General features: G+C 39.7%; 1 protein-coding gene across 1 annotated transcript in view; it reads left to right on the top strand.

The window, feature by feature from the left end:
* The window catches only part of SHISA9 (shisa family member 9), a 495,309-nt gene that overhangs the window by 396,575 nt on the left and 83,123 nt on the right, over positions 1–15,611 (top strand). Inside the window, exon 3 of the mRNA XM_056536599.1 lies at positions 15,307–15,462. Within this exon, the coding sequence (XP_056392574.1) occupies positions 15,307–15,462 (156 nt within the window). The remainder of the gene's footprint in view (positions 1–15,306; positions 15,463–15,611) is intronic.

Here is a 15,611-nt window from a genome sequence, read left to right as displayed (position 1 = left end):
TCTGTACCTGTGTGTGACGGTTTTCTCACAATTCTTCTGTAATTTTCACCACAATATTTATTTTCAACAGCATACAAAATGTCTGTTGTATCAGATTTTTCCCAGGTTGCAATGCGGTCGAGACCTGATTCACTAGTCAGCTGATGACAGGGAGCCTGTCTGCTTCAATGGGTGGAGAGATCGCTTAGTGAGAGAGAGATCAATCTGCAACTAATGCAACAGCTGTAGGCACCCTGATTGATGGTCTTTTGAATGGATGCGGCTCATTTATGTTTCAATGGGAGGGGTGGCTGATGTGTGGGAGGCAGGAAAATGGAATTATGGGATTTGTCGGCAAAGAAAAAAACTCAAAAAGGAAATACCAGTTCACAAAAAGCTAGCCACAGTGTTATGGTAATCTCACAACATAGCCATTTAGCCCCAAGACAAGAGCAGATCCTTCCTAAGCATGTCCATGTCCACTGTCTGCTAGGTACGTACTAAAATCACCTCATGGTGGATAACCCCTTTAACATGCAATGCTACAGACAGTGTAGATCTGCAAAATGTGTCAATGGCTGGAAGAACTGACCAACCAGAATAGACATATCACTGGTAAAACACTCAAGTGCATGCACTGACTGGCTGTCTAGTAGCACCTTCCTACAGTACAGGGAGGTACTACATGTTATGTACTACTCTTTTACATGTGTCAGGGTTAACAGCTATTCTGGAAACCAGGTGAGGGTGGCTTAATTTTACTTTTTTGGGGCACTATGCACACTGTACAGGACTTGAAGAAGCTCCTGTCCTCTACATAGACAGTGATTTACAGATTCCAGCAGCTCTTTCTTACTTTTATATGTAAGACTGACTTATCTATATTAGTTATCTACTTATTTTTCTTTAATTCTTTAAATTATTTAATACTTTTTCCTATTTTGGACCGCATGTTGCGGCTTCAGAACCAATTACCAGGTTTCCATAGAGTCATAATCTCACCATACAATGGTTTCAACATACAATGGGCGTCCTGGAACCAATCATCCATTTAAAGTACAGCGATGCTGCAGATGCCGTGATCTGTATTGATCACGGTATCTGAGGGGTTAATGGCAGACATCCACGCGATCACGGATGTCCGACATTACGGGCGGGTCCCTGGCTGCTATCAGCAGCTGCGACCTGCCACGCATGACGCGAGCATCGCTCCGATGCTCGCGGTTATGCATAGGACGTAAATGTACGTCCTGGTGCGTTAAGTACCAGCACACCAGGACGTACATTTACATTCTGCGTTGTTAAGGGGTTAAAGGGGTACTCCCTCCCCCACTTTCGGAACATTTAGTTCTCAACGATGGGTGAGGGCTTCGGGAGTTGCCACCCCCCCTTCATGACTTCATGCCCCCTCCCATACACTTGCACTGAGGGGGTGGGGAGTGACATCATGAGGGGGCGTGGTGACTCCGAAGCCTGCACCACTAACTAAATGTTCCGAATGCTGGGGAGTGGAGTACCCCTTTAACTTGAGTGGTAATTTCATTGAATTGCTGTATGTAAACTTTTTCCCTATTTGTTCAATATCTGCAAAAAAGTGATGCTGATGGCATGGTGATCTGTGAATTGCACGGCAAATAGAAGAACTCAGCTGATATTTTATGGTATCTACTGACAAAGTGTTGATTCCAAAGTTAGCCCGCATAATAGTGAATGCAGCTCTGGGGAAAAATACAAATTATTAATGAGGATAAATGTCAAAGAACCAATGTATGTGCAAGGATCCTTTTATGAAGATATTCTCTTACTATTAAATGTAATGCAATAGTTGTATGCTTTAATATGAGCAGCTAAACATATGGCTGTATGAAAGAGGTCAGAAACCATGCAGACGCTATTGTGTGATCCTTACAAGAATTTACTTGTATAAATGAGTAACAGATGCAATAAAATATTAAGGTTTTCAGTGTGAAGGCAAGAAAGTTAATAATAGAGAATGTGGTTAAATGTTGCTTTAGTTGCAATTTCTATAGCATTGTGTTATTTTTCAAGAACTTTATGTTCTTTACGCTTATCGGATTATTAAACAAGCCGTGATATGGGCTAGTATTCATCCTAGTTTATGTACACAAAGCATTCACGTTGGTAAAGCATCACAGTGAAAAAACAAATATGTTGTCAATGTATTAGACACAACACTCCATTACCTTATTTTATGACATTACAACTAGACCCTGTCATCTAACATACAGACAAGCAGATATTGTTTTCTAAAGTTTTAGTAAAAACTAAAGGGAAAAAAGCAGTCCAGAGAAAACACATTTTTCACGCCTGATGAAGCAGACTCCCGCGAAACGCGTTGCATTGTGGGTAATAAACCATCCTACCATTGAACAAGATCCATGCGCCTTGCTTGATCCTGAGATTACTCTTGGAGGTGTTCGTTTGGTTGCTGTTACTACCTCAGGAGCGGCTGCTGGACCCTGGTTATTACGCTTCCACCTGCGGTTACCATTGTTGTACGTGGCTTAGTACAACCACCGCTGGTGAGCACCAGATTTTCTGGTTTTCAATATAATTTTGCCTTAGGCTATCACACCATGGAGCACTTTCCTTTGTTCTAGTTTGCTAGGTTTGAAGATTTGAAGATCTGATGTGATTAGTTCTTTGGAGGCTGCAGAACCCATTCGTTACAGTCTTTTCCTATCATAGTTCCCCACACAATGCTCTCACGGATTGTCCTATGTCTTATTAATGGGCTTTTTTTTTTACCAAAAATATGTCAATTAGGGTATTTAACTAAAGTCCTTTCGGATAATTCACCAGTAAAATTAATAGTTTATTGTGGAAATTAAACCAATTTTGGGTTCCCTTACTTGATGATGTCCAAATTCTTTATACAGTACTCTAAAAGACTATTATGCAATGAATAAAGGGTCAACAGACCAAGGGGTAATTTGGGATGTAATGACCTTACAGGGACTCTGTATCCAATTAATTGCTAAGAGGAAGGTGGAGAATAGAATATTGGAAGAGTCTTTACACAAATCAGTAGAGGAAACTGAATATGCCTTTTACACTGCCCCAACAATTCTATTACTAAACAATGGAAGGAAGCCCAAAAATGCCTATCAGGATCATATAATAGAAGTGGCTAGGAAGTTTTTTACTCAAGAATTTAATTTTTCTGAGGCCTTTGTGTTAGACTCCCCTGCTCTTCACAATTGCTATGAAACTTATAGCTGCGTACATCAGAGCACATAATATCACTAAGTTCTGTCAAGGTAAGTTGAAGGAAAAAAATCATCATATGGCTATGTTCACATGATGTTTTTTCAGGTGTGTTTCAAATTACTTATTTTATGGGAAAGTGGCTGTCTGTGCTCACAATATGCAAAAATGTGTCTCCATTTTTTACAGGCACGTAAATAAGAGATGTTTTATATAGATTTACATAGAGCACAATAATGTTAATGTCAGTAATTTTGCAGAAGCATATTTACAAATGAAATATGCCTGAAAAAAACATCATGTGAACCTAGCCTTTATGTCAATGATTTTCTATTTTTGGAAAACTTTTTAATCAATGATATACAGTAACTAGCATTACAACATTTATGAACTATGCTGGGCTGTCTGTGAATTAGGACAAATCTAAATTGTTAAAAGTGCATGATAAACAAATTAACCTGCCCCCTGGTAGGTTTATTTGAACAGTTAGAGACAGAATAACAACAAATAATGCAGAAAAGTGCATCTTAAATAAGTTATACATTGATTTGTATTTTACTTAGGGAAATAAGTACTGTATTTGATCCCCTATTAATCAGCAAGATTTCTGGCTCCCAGGTGTCTTTTATACAGGAAACGAGCTGAGATTAAGAGCACTCTCTTTAAGGGAGCACTTATAATCTCAGCTTGTTACCTGTATTAAAGACATCTTTCCACAGAGGAAATCAATAAATGATATCCAATCTCTCCACCATGGCCAAGGCCAAGGAGCTGTCCAAGGATGTCAGGGACAATAATGTAGACCTACACAAGGCTGCAATGGGCTACAAGACAATCATCAAGCAGCTTGGACATTTACAAAAATTGGTTCAAATGGAAGAAACACAAAATAACTCTCAATGTCCCTCAGCCAGGCCTGTACAATAAATTGTATAAAATAAATTGTATTTTTCAGGATTTCATTTGGCAGAAGAATTCCAGGAATAAAATAAAAGTACTGCAGAGAGGTAAAAGTTAGTGGGACTGACAGATCATAATCCTGAAATAATCCCCAAAAAATTTGGTTTCACAAATGCACCATTTATGGGGATGGGATATGACGGGGGGGGGGGGGGGGGGGGGGGTTGGGGGGGGCGGTGCAACTTTAGACATGTCTATGTATTCTCTCCAAGTTAAAGTTAAAAGCAGAGCTAATTTCTTCCACAAACAGCACCAAACCTGTCTTCAGGTTGTATGTGGTGTTACAAACTTGGCTCCATTTACCTCAATGGAACTGAGCTGCAATACCACACACAACCTGAGGACACGGGTGTTGCTGTTTTTGGAAGAAATTAGCTAGAAGCTTCTGTGGATCTCTGCATCTTCTGGGTCCTTTCCCTATGACAGCCCAGTCCTAGTGGACTCACTCCCCTGGTGTAGTGGGATATGGGAACTGTGTATTGGACAAATTGGGACAGGCATCACACATCAGAAGAGATGGATCTATACACACTGAGGAGCCTGTGTGCAGCAGAGCAGGCAGCCCTGGAGCAGGAAGTGTAGCGAATAAAGAGCGGCCACTGTGAGAGCAGACAGTGCTGTCCATTGGGAATCTGACCGGCATGGCAGATTTTCCAGCCTGCCTTCAGTGTATAGGTGTGAAATCTGCAGTGATTCTCCTTTAAAATTGGCACAGATTTTCTAGGGAACATTTGCTGCAAGGTATAATATTGCCCACTGCGTTAGAACTATTACGATGTGGATTGGCAAAGCTAAGAATATGTCAACTTTTTTATATTTCCCCTCATTTTTCTGAGACTTTATTTCTAACTTAACTGTTATTCCTGTGTAATAGTACACCAATTTGGTAACCGAGAGAGCTTGACATAGCATGATTATAAATTGCCTGTTTATAGCAGAGTTCCATTATTTTCTATCTGCTCCACACGCTGTGACTCATTTGTAAATAACAGCTCACACCTTGTATTTTGTAACTTATACGCCATTGATTTGTTTCATCTGCTGTGTATTTGTAAATATGAGAGGGTGTTATTTACAGCATACTGTATATCAAATAATTAGTGACCCCGCTGATGGAAATGTGGCTCCTACATACAAAATTTACTGTAATGGGTTATGCCGCTGATAGGAAATGAAGGGTTGTTCTAAAATGTTATTTTTGCCTCATTAGCAGTCTTCTCTGCAGAGATTTGCTTATTGTGATATAAGCTCTTAATGCTCTTTTGTTGAAACGTGATAAACATACTTTATATGGAGAAAATGCAAAGGTGCATGTATGAAACTCTGGATCTTGCATCCTAATAAGTAACTAAACTTCGTTCTTAAATAGGTAATTTTTTCATTACAGGTGTACTCTGCCTCTAGACATCTTATCCCCTATCCCCCCCCCCCCTCAGATCTACGTGCAGCACCCGGCATTCTAAATAGGATGTTTAGAATGCTGGGTTCCCACGGGGGGAGACGTGACATCACGCCCTATCGTGATGTTATGTGCATACCTCCTCGTACGTCACACCACACCCTTTCCATTCATGTGTATGGGAGGGGGCCTGATATCCATTACGCCCCCTCACATAGACATGAATGGACGGGACATGGCATGACATCACAAGGGGGTGTGCGCGTTACGTCACATCTCCTATCTTCTTTGCATAGAGGATAAGATGTCTAGGGGTGGAGTACTTCTTTAAACCATTTTAAAGATGTTAAAGTTAATGTGTAAATATTTAAAAAAAAGTATTGGCAAATAGAATGGTTCAACAAAATGCCTACCTGCAGCATCGAATTGCCATAAACATAAAAATGAGAATAAAACTTTGAATAAAACTGATGCTTATGGAAACTTGTCAAACAGACACAAAGGGACCCTTGAAAAACAATAGATACGTATGGATCAGTCTAAAAACAAAGATGAAAAATCCTCAGGAAGTTCAGTTACGTATTAGGATGTGCTGTAAACAGAACTTTACTCATCCATTTATAAGGTTTTGAATTGTGAGGAAAAATATATCTGTACTTCTTGCTCAGCCAGTCACTGGTTAAAGAATTTTTTTTATTTGACTATGCTACAGGGGCTGTAAAGTTAGTTTAGTTCATAATATAATGTCTTTACCTGTGTGAGACGGTTTTCTCACAATTCTTCTGTGATTTTCACTCCAATATTTATTTTTATCAGCATACAAAATTACTGTTGTCTCAGATTTTTTCCCAGGATGCAATGTGGCCGAGACCTGACTCACTAGTCAGCTGATGACAGGGAGCCAGTCTGCTTCAATGGGTGGAGCGATCGCTTGGTGGGAGAGGGATCATTCTGCAACAAATGCAACAGCTGTAGGCACCCTGATTGAAAACCACAGGTCTTTTGATGGATGCAGCTCATTTACATTTCAATGGGCTGATGTGTGGGAGGGAGGAAAATGAAATTGTGGGATTTGTAGTTAAAAAAAGAAAAGTCAAACAGGAAATACCAGTTGACAAAAAGGTAGCCACAGTGTTATGGTAATCTCACAACATAGTCATTTAGCCCCAAGACAAGTGCAGATCCTTCCTAAGCATGTCCATAACAACCTGCCAGGTACGTACTAAAATCACCTTATGGTGGATAACCCCTTTAAAGTAGGTCACCTCTACTGCCATGCCTGAAGGGTCTGCACATCACTGGATGCAGAAAGAAGTGAAGAGAACCAAGTACTGGGAGTTGTCACAACAGCAGCCATTGGAGATAGGGCAAACCTGGGGATATTTCTTTAAAAAAAAAATATATAATAATCCCTGGACACCCTCTTTAATCTTATCTATTCCTGGATAATTTAGTGGAACCTCTAAACACATACACACATAAACCTACATACAAATCATTGGAATTTGATGTGAAATGTTTCTGACTGAAGTATTAGCAGTGAATCGGCAATCAGGACATTTCCAGTCTAGGGTTGAGAATTGGGCTCATTTATTGATTTATGCCGAATACAAGGCAGCTCATTTGAAGCACTCTGCATTTTGTATGCAATTATATGTGATTATCTGCTTCTTTTTCTTCTATTTCTTCTAAAGACATTAGGTGTTGTATAATTGTCAGTTCAAAGCAAAGGAATTTTCTGAATTTCCCATTTCACAACTGTAATGCATCAATGTTTGTCCTGTCCCCATAATCACTTTTGTGCAGTAATTGTTTTGATGTGAGCTTCAGTAAAACTAACCACTTAATGTCCTTTGCTGTCACCAGTGCTTTATTGTGAATGAGGTAATAGCAAGCCAGTTAAATGGTTCCATGAGAAATGTAGTCACCACTAATTACCCTGGAAAACATCATTTTGATTTAATATAAATAATCAAGCAAAATGAAATTGAATTGGAAGTGCATAGAAAACAAAGCATGAGAGCGAAATGCACTTTGGTTCAGAAATACGAGCTGGACTGTGTCTGGTGATAATCAACAGAACGTAAAATATTCAATACTCAAAATAGTGTAAAAACCATTGCATGTGATCATGCTGGTCCACTGGCAGGAAAAAAATTATCCTTGCGTTTCATGTTGGGTCTTTGTGTTGTCAACAATTGCTGTTTTGAAACACCCACGTAAGACTATTTTCTAATCGCTTTTAATGTCCATTTACCATATACATCAGGAATGTTCCTGGTGTACATTCTAAACACAACCATAAACCTATGACAATCAGTGAGCCTGCTATGTGGCCCTTGCAGAGAGGGGGCTCGGCCCTAGTAGGTCCCAATTATATTTTACTAGCAGGAAACACTTCAGGCTTCAAACTGCAATGTCAAATGAAGGGATGGGGTATTTACATAGTTACATAGTTTATAAGGTTGAAAAAAGACCAGAGTCCTTTAAGTTCAACCTATAACCCTAATGAGTGCCTACTGAGTTGATCCAGAGAAATGCAAAAAAAAATAAAAATCATTCCCGATTCCAACTATGGTATAAGAATAGATCCCTGGAACAACCTACTGTCCATATAGATCTAGAATCCATAACCTGTAATGTTATTATTCTCCAAAAATGCACCCAGACCTCTTTTAAAGTCTCACTGCTCTTACAGTAAAGAACCCCCGTCTGTGCTGGTGTAAAAACCTTCTTTCCTCAAGACGTAAAGGATGCCCCCTTGTTATAGATACAGTCCTGGGTATAAATAGATCATGGGAGAGATCTCTGTAAGACCCCCTGATATATGTATACATAGTTCTTAGGTCTCCCCCAAGCCTTCTTTTTTCTAAACTAAATAACCCTATTTCTGAAAATCTTTCTGGGTACTGTAGTCCTCCCATTCCCCGTATTACTCTGGTTGCCCATCTTTGAACCCTCTCCAGCTCCACTATATCTTTCATGTACACTGGTGCCCAGTACTGTACATAGTATTCCGTGTGTGGTCTGAATAGTGATTTGTACAGCAGTAGAATTATTTCCTTGTCTATGCCCCTATTAATGCACCCCATGATTTTATTTGCCTTGGCAGCAGCTGCCCGACACTGGCAATTACAGCTAAATTTACTATTTACTAAGACTCCTAAGTCCTTTTCAACATCAGTCGTCCCAAGTGTGCTCCCATTTAATACATAGTCCCAGCCCAGATTTTTCTTCCCCATATGCATTACCTTCCATTTATCAGTGTTGAACCTCATCTGCCACTTCCCAGCCCAAATCTCCAACCTATGCAGATCCATTTGAAACAGTGCACTGTCCTCTATAGTGTTTACCACTTTACAGAGTTTAGTATAATCTGCAAAGATTGCTACTTTACTATTCAACCCCTCTACAAGGTCATTAATGAATATATTAAATAGGACAGGACCCAAGACTGAACCCTGTGCTACCTCACTAGTAACAGTCTCCCAATCAGAGTAAGTACCATTAATAATCATCCTCTGTTTCCTATCACTGAGCCAGTTACTTACCCACTTATACACACACATTCTCCCCCCAGCCCAATCCTTCTCATTTTATGCATCATCCTTTTATGTGGCGCTGTATCAAATGCTTTGGAAAAATCCAGATATATATAATCCAGCGATTCCCTTTGGTCCAGTCTGGAGCTCACATCTTCATAAAAGCTGATCAGGTTAGTTGGACAGGACCGATCCATCATAAAGCTATGCTGATATGGAGCCATACATTTATTTTTATCAATATACTCCAAAATAGCATCTCTTAGAAAACCCTCAAACAATTTAAATACAATTGAGGTTAAACTAACAGGTCTGCAGTTCCCGGGGTCACCTTTTGACCCCTTTTTAAATATTGGCACCACATTTGCCATGTGCCAGTCCTGGGGAACAGTGCCTGTTACTATAGAGTCCCTGAATATTATAAATAGGGGTCTGTCTATTACATTGCTTAATTCCTTTAGAGCACGGGGGTGAATGCCATCTGGACCTGGCTATTTGTCTATTTTGATTTTTTTGTAGGTGTCACTGTACTTCTTCCTGGGTTAGACAGGTGACCTGTACTGGGGAGTTTACCTTATCCCACTGTATTTCACCTGGCATTTCATTTTCCACGGAGAATACAGTGGAGAAGAATTTGTTTAATATATTTGCTTTTTCTTGATGCCCATTTATAATTTCTTCCTCATCATTTTTTAAAGGGCCTACAATTTCATTTTTGACCTTTTTGCTATTTATAAGGTTAAAGAACATTTTGGGGTTAGTTTTACTCTCTTTCGCAATGAGTCTTTCTGTCTCTATTTTTGCGGCTTTTATCTGCTTTTTACATATTTTACATTTTTCTCTATAGCTTTTAAATGCTTGTTCACTGCCGTCCTGTTTTAGTCATTTAAATGCTTTATTTTTTCATTTATTGCCCCCTTCCTTTTTATTCATCCATATTGGTTTTCTTTTATTCCTGATTCTTTTATTCTCATAAGGTATATACCTCTTACAGTGAGAATTTAAAATATTCTTAAAAGTCTCCCATTTAGTGTTAGTATTCATATTTTTGAGGACATTATCCCATTTTATATTGTTAAGGGCTTCGCTGAGTTGCTCAAACTTTGCATTCCTAAAGTTCATTGTTTTTGTGGCCCCTCGCGAGATTCCCTTATTGAAGAACAAGTTATAATGTATTATATAATGATCACTATTTCTTTTGTGTCCTTCTACTTGCACATTAATTACTCTGTCAGGACTGTTGGTTAATATTAAGTCTACTAAGGCACCCCCTCTGGTCGGGCCCTGCACCATTTGGGACAGATAATTGTCTTTAGCTATAGTCAGAAACCTGTTTTCTTTATGAGATTCACAGGTCTCAGTCTCCAGTTTATATCAGGATAGTTAAAGTCCCCCAGTATTATCACCTCATTCTGATTTGCTGCCTTGTTTATTTGCCTCAGTAATTGATCTTCTGCCTCTTCCATCATATTTGGTGGCTTATAGCAAACCACTATCATATATTTTTTTTTTTATCTCCATATATTTCTACCCATAGTGACTCCACATTATTGTTTCCCTCCCATATATCCTCCCGATGTGCGGCCTTCAGACTCGATTTCACTTAAAGACAAACTCTTCCCCCTTTCCGTTTTGGACGATCCTTCCTGAATAGACTATAACCTTGTATGTTGACCTCCCTGTCACAGCTATCGTTCCACCAAGTCTCTGTTATACCCACTATGTCATAATTCTCCTCCAGTTTGTCAGTTTTATTGGACATACTTCTGGCATTAGTCAACATGCAATTCAATGGAGTATGTTTTTTTTTTTATTTGAAGCCTTTCTCTATTAACTATTCTAACCCCTCCCTCCGTTTCACCACCAGGTAATCTAATAAGTCCCCCCTTTCTATCTACACTATCTAACCAAAAAGTGCAATTTTTTTTAAACATGGATTCCCATATAAGATGGAGTTTCCTCAGTTGAAAACTAGGAGTCACAATGTGAAAGTAGCTTAAAGGAGGGGATAAGGGTCTTACCTCTGGGACTCTCAGCGATCTCCTGCATGGTGCCCTGGCTCTATGCATGAAAAGAGCTGTGTTAACCACCACAGAAAGCTGTGGCCAACACACCCCCTCCATGCCTCTCTATGGGAGAGTCGGAGATGCCTGAATGCAGCTCTGAGGCTCTTCCATAGAGATGCATTTGTGTGGTGGTCGACACGCCCCAATCAGAAGGAGATCCAGGGCACCATTATGGAGATCAAAGAGGGTCCCAGCGGTCGGACCACCCACGATCTGAAACTTATCCCCTATCCTTAGGTTAGGGGACACATTTTTATTTCCTGGAGTACTCCTTTAATCTATTTAGCTGACAGCATCTGACTGTTGTCTACTGGTGAGTTCTGTCATCTGTTTTAGGCAGTAATGAATTGAAGCAGTAATCATCTCGACCTTTGCGTCTTCAGCTAACTGTTAAAGGGAACCTGCCAGCAATTTCATGCTGCCTGAACAGTCACTTTTCCTCAATCCACCAGTGTTGATTGATAGATCACTCCCTATAAGGGTATAGAGTAAATTGGGTAAATCAATCAAGTTTGGCATAGGATGCAGAAGCCACTGGGGAATGCCTCAATGACTCATGGATTAGTGTCATGACTGATGGGATGGACAGGGAGAGTGAGCCCTAAGCTGTCCCCAGAAACACTATCCCTGCCTACTTGCCCATCCGCCCTAAACAGCAGATTGACAACCATGGTGTCGGTCCCTCCCTGCGCTAAAGTGCAATGGCCATAAAGGTACACAAATAATACTGGGAAAGCAACCAAACACCCAGATAAACCAGACTATATACACACAGGGCAGAATGTAGGGTACTAACATACAGTTCAGAAACTGGAATTGGCAGATATGAATAAATGAACAAGACTAGATAAGGAATAAGTATACAGAAGGAACCAGGCGATGCAGGGGATAAACAGATGAACTGAATGTAAAACACTAAACTGGTCAGGAAACATAGAACACCGTTCCCACTGAACACAGAACACTCAACACAAACAGATAAAGTACAGAGGACACAAATCAGCGAGAAAACACAGCGGACACTATAGACCATTGGTGAGGACACTAATCTTGTAAGACAGTAATCTTGCACACTATGATCAGTGAATGTACTAAAAACACTTAAGATCTGAAATCATGAACTCACTAGACTCCCCACTTCAAACATGGATGGGCATCCAACCGAAAGCCAAATAGACTTCTAGCCAGCGGGCACACTCCACAGTGTGATCAGGATTCTGGCCTAGAAGGAAACAGAAATATAAAACACGGAACACTAGAATGAGAACAGGATGAGTCTGAACAGACTCCAAAATACCAAACTCCACAACATGGAGGAATACAGGTCAGGATACCGAACAATAGGATGCAGAGAAACACATAGGAAGGTGGTAGCTGGAGATCGCGCTGTTGAAAGGTAACCAGGTGAGTCTGGATGTATAAACAACAGGTTTCTTTATTATTAAGTAAAATAAAGCACACACAACGTGTTTCAAGACCACTTTGACACCTCAAAGAAAAGAATAACAGCAATTACTAATAAGTGTAAAAAATGTGGACTTCTACCCAAAGTTACTATTGCCTTTATTGCACCACCACTATTATAACACCGTCGGCAGCTTGGTTCATGAGCGAGAACTGAGAGATTAATAATTGGTCCAAACTGCTGCTCTCTCCCTCTATTTACAGCTCTGCCTCTTCTGATTGGCTGCTAGATATAAACACAAGTCCACAGGCTCACCAGAAAGTCATTGTATGGAGAACTGATATCTCTTACATAAAGCACAGACTAATAAAGTACAGATTACTAAATCCCTAGTGAGAAAAAGGTTTAATGAGGGGAATGGGTCTTAGTATGGGGATCCTGGAAGGTTGTAATAACATAATGGAAAATAGGTTTTTTATATAATTAACTTTTTTTGTGGTTTCTTAATTTCACATTGCCCTTCTGCAGTTCTGTTTGTACCACTGAATTTGGATTTGTATACAGCTTGTGTAGTACATGAAACTGTAATTACCGGTGGATTATAGCTTTCACATTGTTTCAATGCTGCTTGCATTGACTGTAATAAATTCTGCAATTTTTAACATAGCAATTTGATAACAATCTTATAAAAAATGTAGGGCTTAAAAATATGCAGAAGGGTTTTCTAGAAATGTGCATCAATGACCTATCCTTAGGACTGGTCACCACCTGACTGAAGTGGCCACCGTTGTGTCTGGTACTGCAGCTTAATCCCTTTCTTTTATGGTACAGTGAGCTGGAGTACCAGGAACAAGCCCTATATAATGCAATGAATTTAACACGATACTCAACAAATTGCCATGGTAATTTAGTCAGCTAAATGGTAGCATTGCCCCCTCCAATCTGATATATCAATCATTTTAGTCCCAGAAACCCCTTTAAAGGAAAACTGTTAGCCTGTCCACCCACATTAAACCCCATACACTGGGTTATAGTGTGGGTAAACAGGAGTTCGACAAGGGGTCACTTACTGAAATATATTCCTTAGGTCCAGAGATAGGTCCCTCAGAAGATCCACTGCTATATTCCATAAATTGAGCACTGGAGACAGGGCCCTGCTGGCTCATTTTACATAATTATGTTCTGTGACTCCTCTTCCTAGTGACATGGAGTCGCTGGTCACAAGAGCGCTCAGTCAGCGCATGCGCTCTATGCAAAGAGCAGAGCGCTCACGTGTCCAGCGAGTCACAGAACATGAATATGTAAATTGAGCCCATGGGGTCCCGCGCCAATTCACAGAATATAGCAGTGGATCTTCTGGGGGACATATCTCCGGACCTAAGGAACAATTTTAGTCTGTGACCCCTCATCGGACTCCTGCTTACCCACACTATAAGCCAGTGTATTAGGTTTGGTGTGGATGAACAGGCTGACAGTTTTCCCTTAAATATTTTGTGGCCTCACTTGTTTATCCTTTTTTTTTTTTTTTTTTTGTTCTCCTCATGAGTAAAATAGTTAATTATAATGTACTAATTTTATTTGATGTTTTCATTGTACATGAAATACCAACCTGAAAGGTCTATGTAAAAATAATTTATAGAAAATATAGAAACATAAAGGTCAGCTGGACATTTTTTTTTACAATGTTATGTGACTTTGTTGTTTCCACCAAAGAGAACCTGTCACACTGAAAAGTCCAATCTGTAGAACTCATTGTTATAGGAAAGGAAAGCTAAGAAGATTGATATATAGCATTGTAGGAAAAGTTTCAGGATATCTTGTAATTTATTCATGTAAATCTCTGTGATTAGCAGCTCTCTGTTAGCACACTTATACACAGATAGCTGTCAATCACTGAGTAGGACTGCCCACTTGACTAGTTAGCCCAGAATAAGCAGTATCAAACTTGTTTCCCCTGCTCTGTAACATGACTTCTGCAGACTGGACTATATATTCAGTGTCACAATTTTCCTTTATTTAATGGGGAAATCTAGCTTCTGCCTTTAAAAAAAAAAAAAGTAATATTAAGCAATTTTTCCATTGATATTTTCATGCTGGGTACCATGGCTAAATTTATGGACATATCTACTGTATATCTTAAAGGAAATCTGTCATCAGTGTCACCTCCACTAACCTGTCAGTGCAGACAGGTAGTTCAGGTGACACTGATAACAACCATACTTACCTGATACTCTTCTGTGCTCCGGTTCTCCTGCTATCTTCTTCTGTATTTTCCGTTATGGGGCTGACTGGGTGCATGGGCAGAGCTTCCTGATGTCACCGCTGCAGAATCGAAGATGCAGGAAGCTCTGCCCCGCGCGAAGTCAACCCCTGAACAGAAGATACGGAGGAAGATAGCAGGAGAATGGGAGCAAGGAACAGGATTAGGTAAGTATGGTTGTCATCAGTGTACCTACAGGCTAGTGCAGGTGACACTGATGTCAGATTTCCTTTAAGCAGGCTAAATTACAAAATATCAATAGTTTTGTTATGTCCAAATTCAGCAGGAAATTGTCCTTAGAGTTGAAAGTCTTCTTAACATTGTGATTTTATACACTTTAAAGGGTTCATATACACTATAGTACAATTTTAATAGCCAGATGTACAAAATGACAACATTTTGGATGTATATTCCTGAGGGTACAGGCCATTGGATGTCTAATTAATAGCATTTCTCTTTTCCCGCAGATACTTCAAAAATGAATAATGTTGTTCCAACATCCCCACACCTTCCACAGATGGCACATCCACATTCCTTTCCAACCATGGGACAGATTTCAAATCCATATGAGCAGCAGCCTCCTGGAAAGGAGCTTAACAAATATGCTTCTCTTAAAGCAGTTGGTAAGTAGAGGATTTGCTTCTTTTCATGGTGTTTTACATTATCTTCCTAGAAATTTTTTGCAGATATATTTGTAATTTTTGTAACAAGGATGTCAAAGTATCCAGACAATGGCCTGCAAAGTATATTAAACTGTTCATATTATTTGGGG

This window comes from Hyla sarda, chromosome 8 (genome assembly GCF_029499605.1).
Source record: "Hyla sarda isolate aHylSar1 chromosome 8, aHylSar1.hap1, whole genome shotgun sequence".
Classification (NCBI taxonomy): Eukaryota; Metazoa; Chordata; class Amphibia; order Anura; family Hylidae; genus Hyla; species Hyla sarda.
Note: the sequence above shows the minus strand (reverse complement) of the source record. Positions and strands in the feature narration are given on the sequence as shown.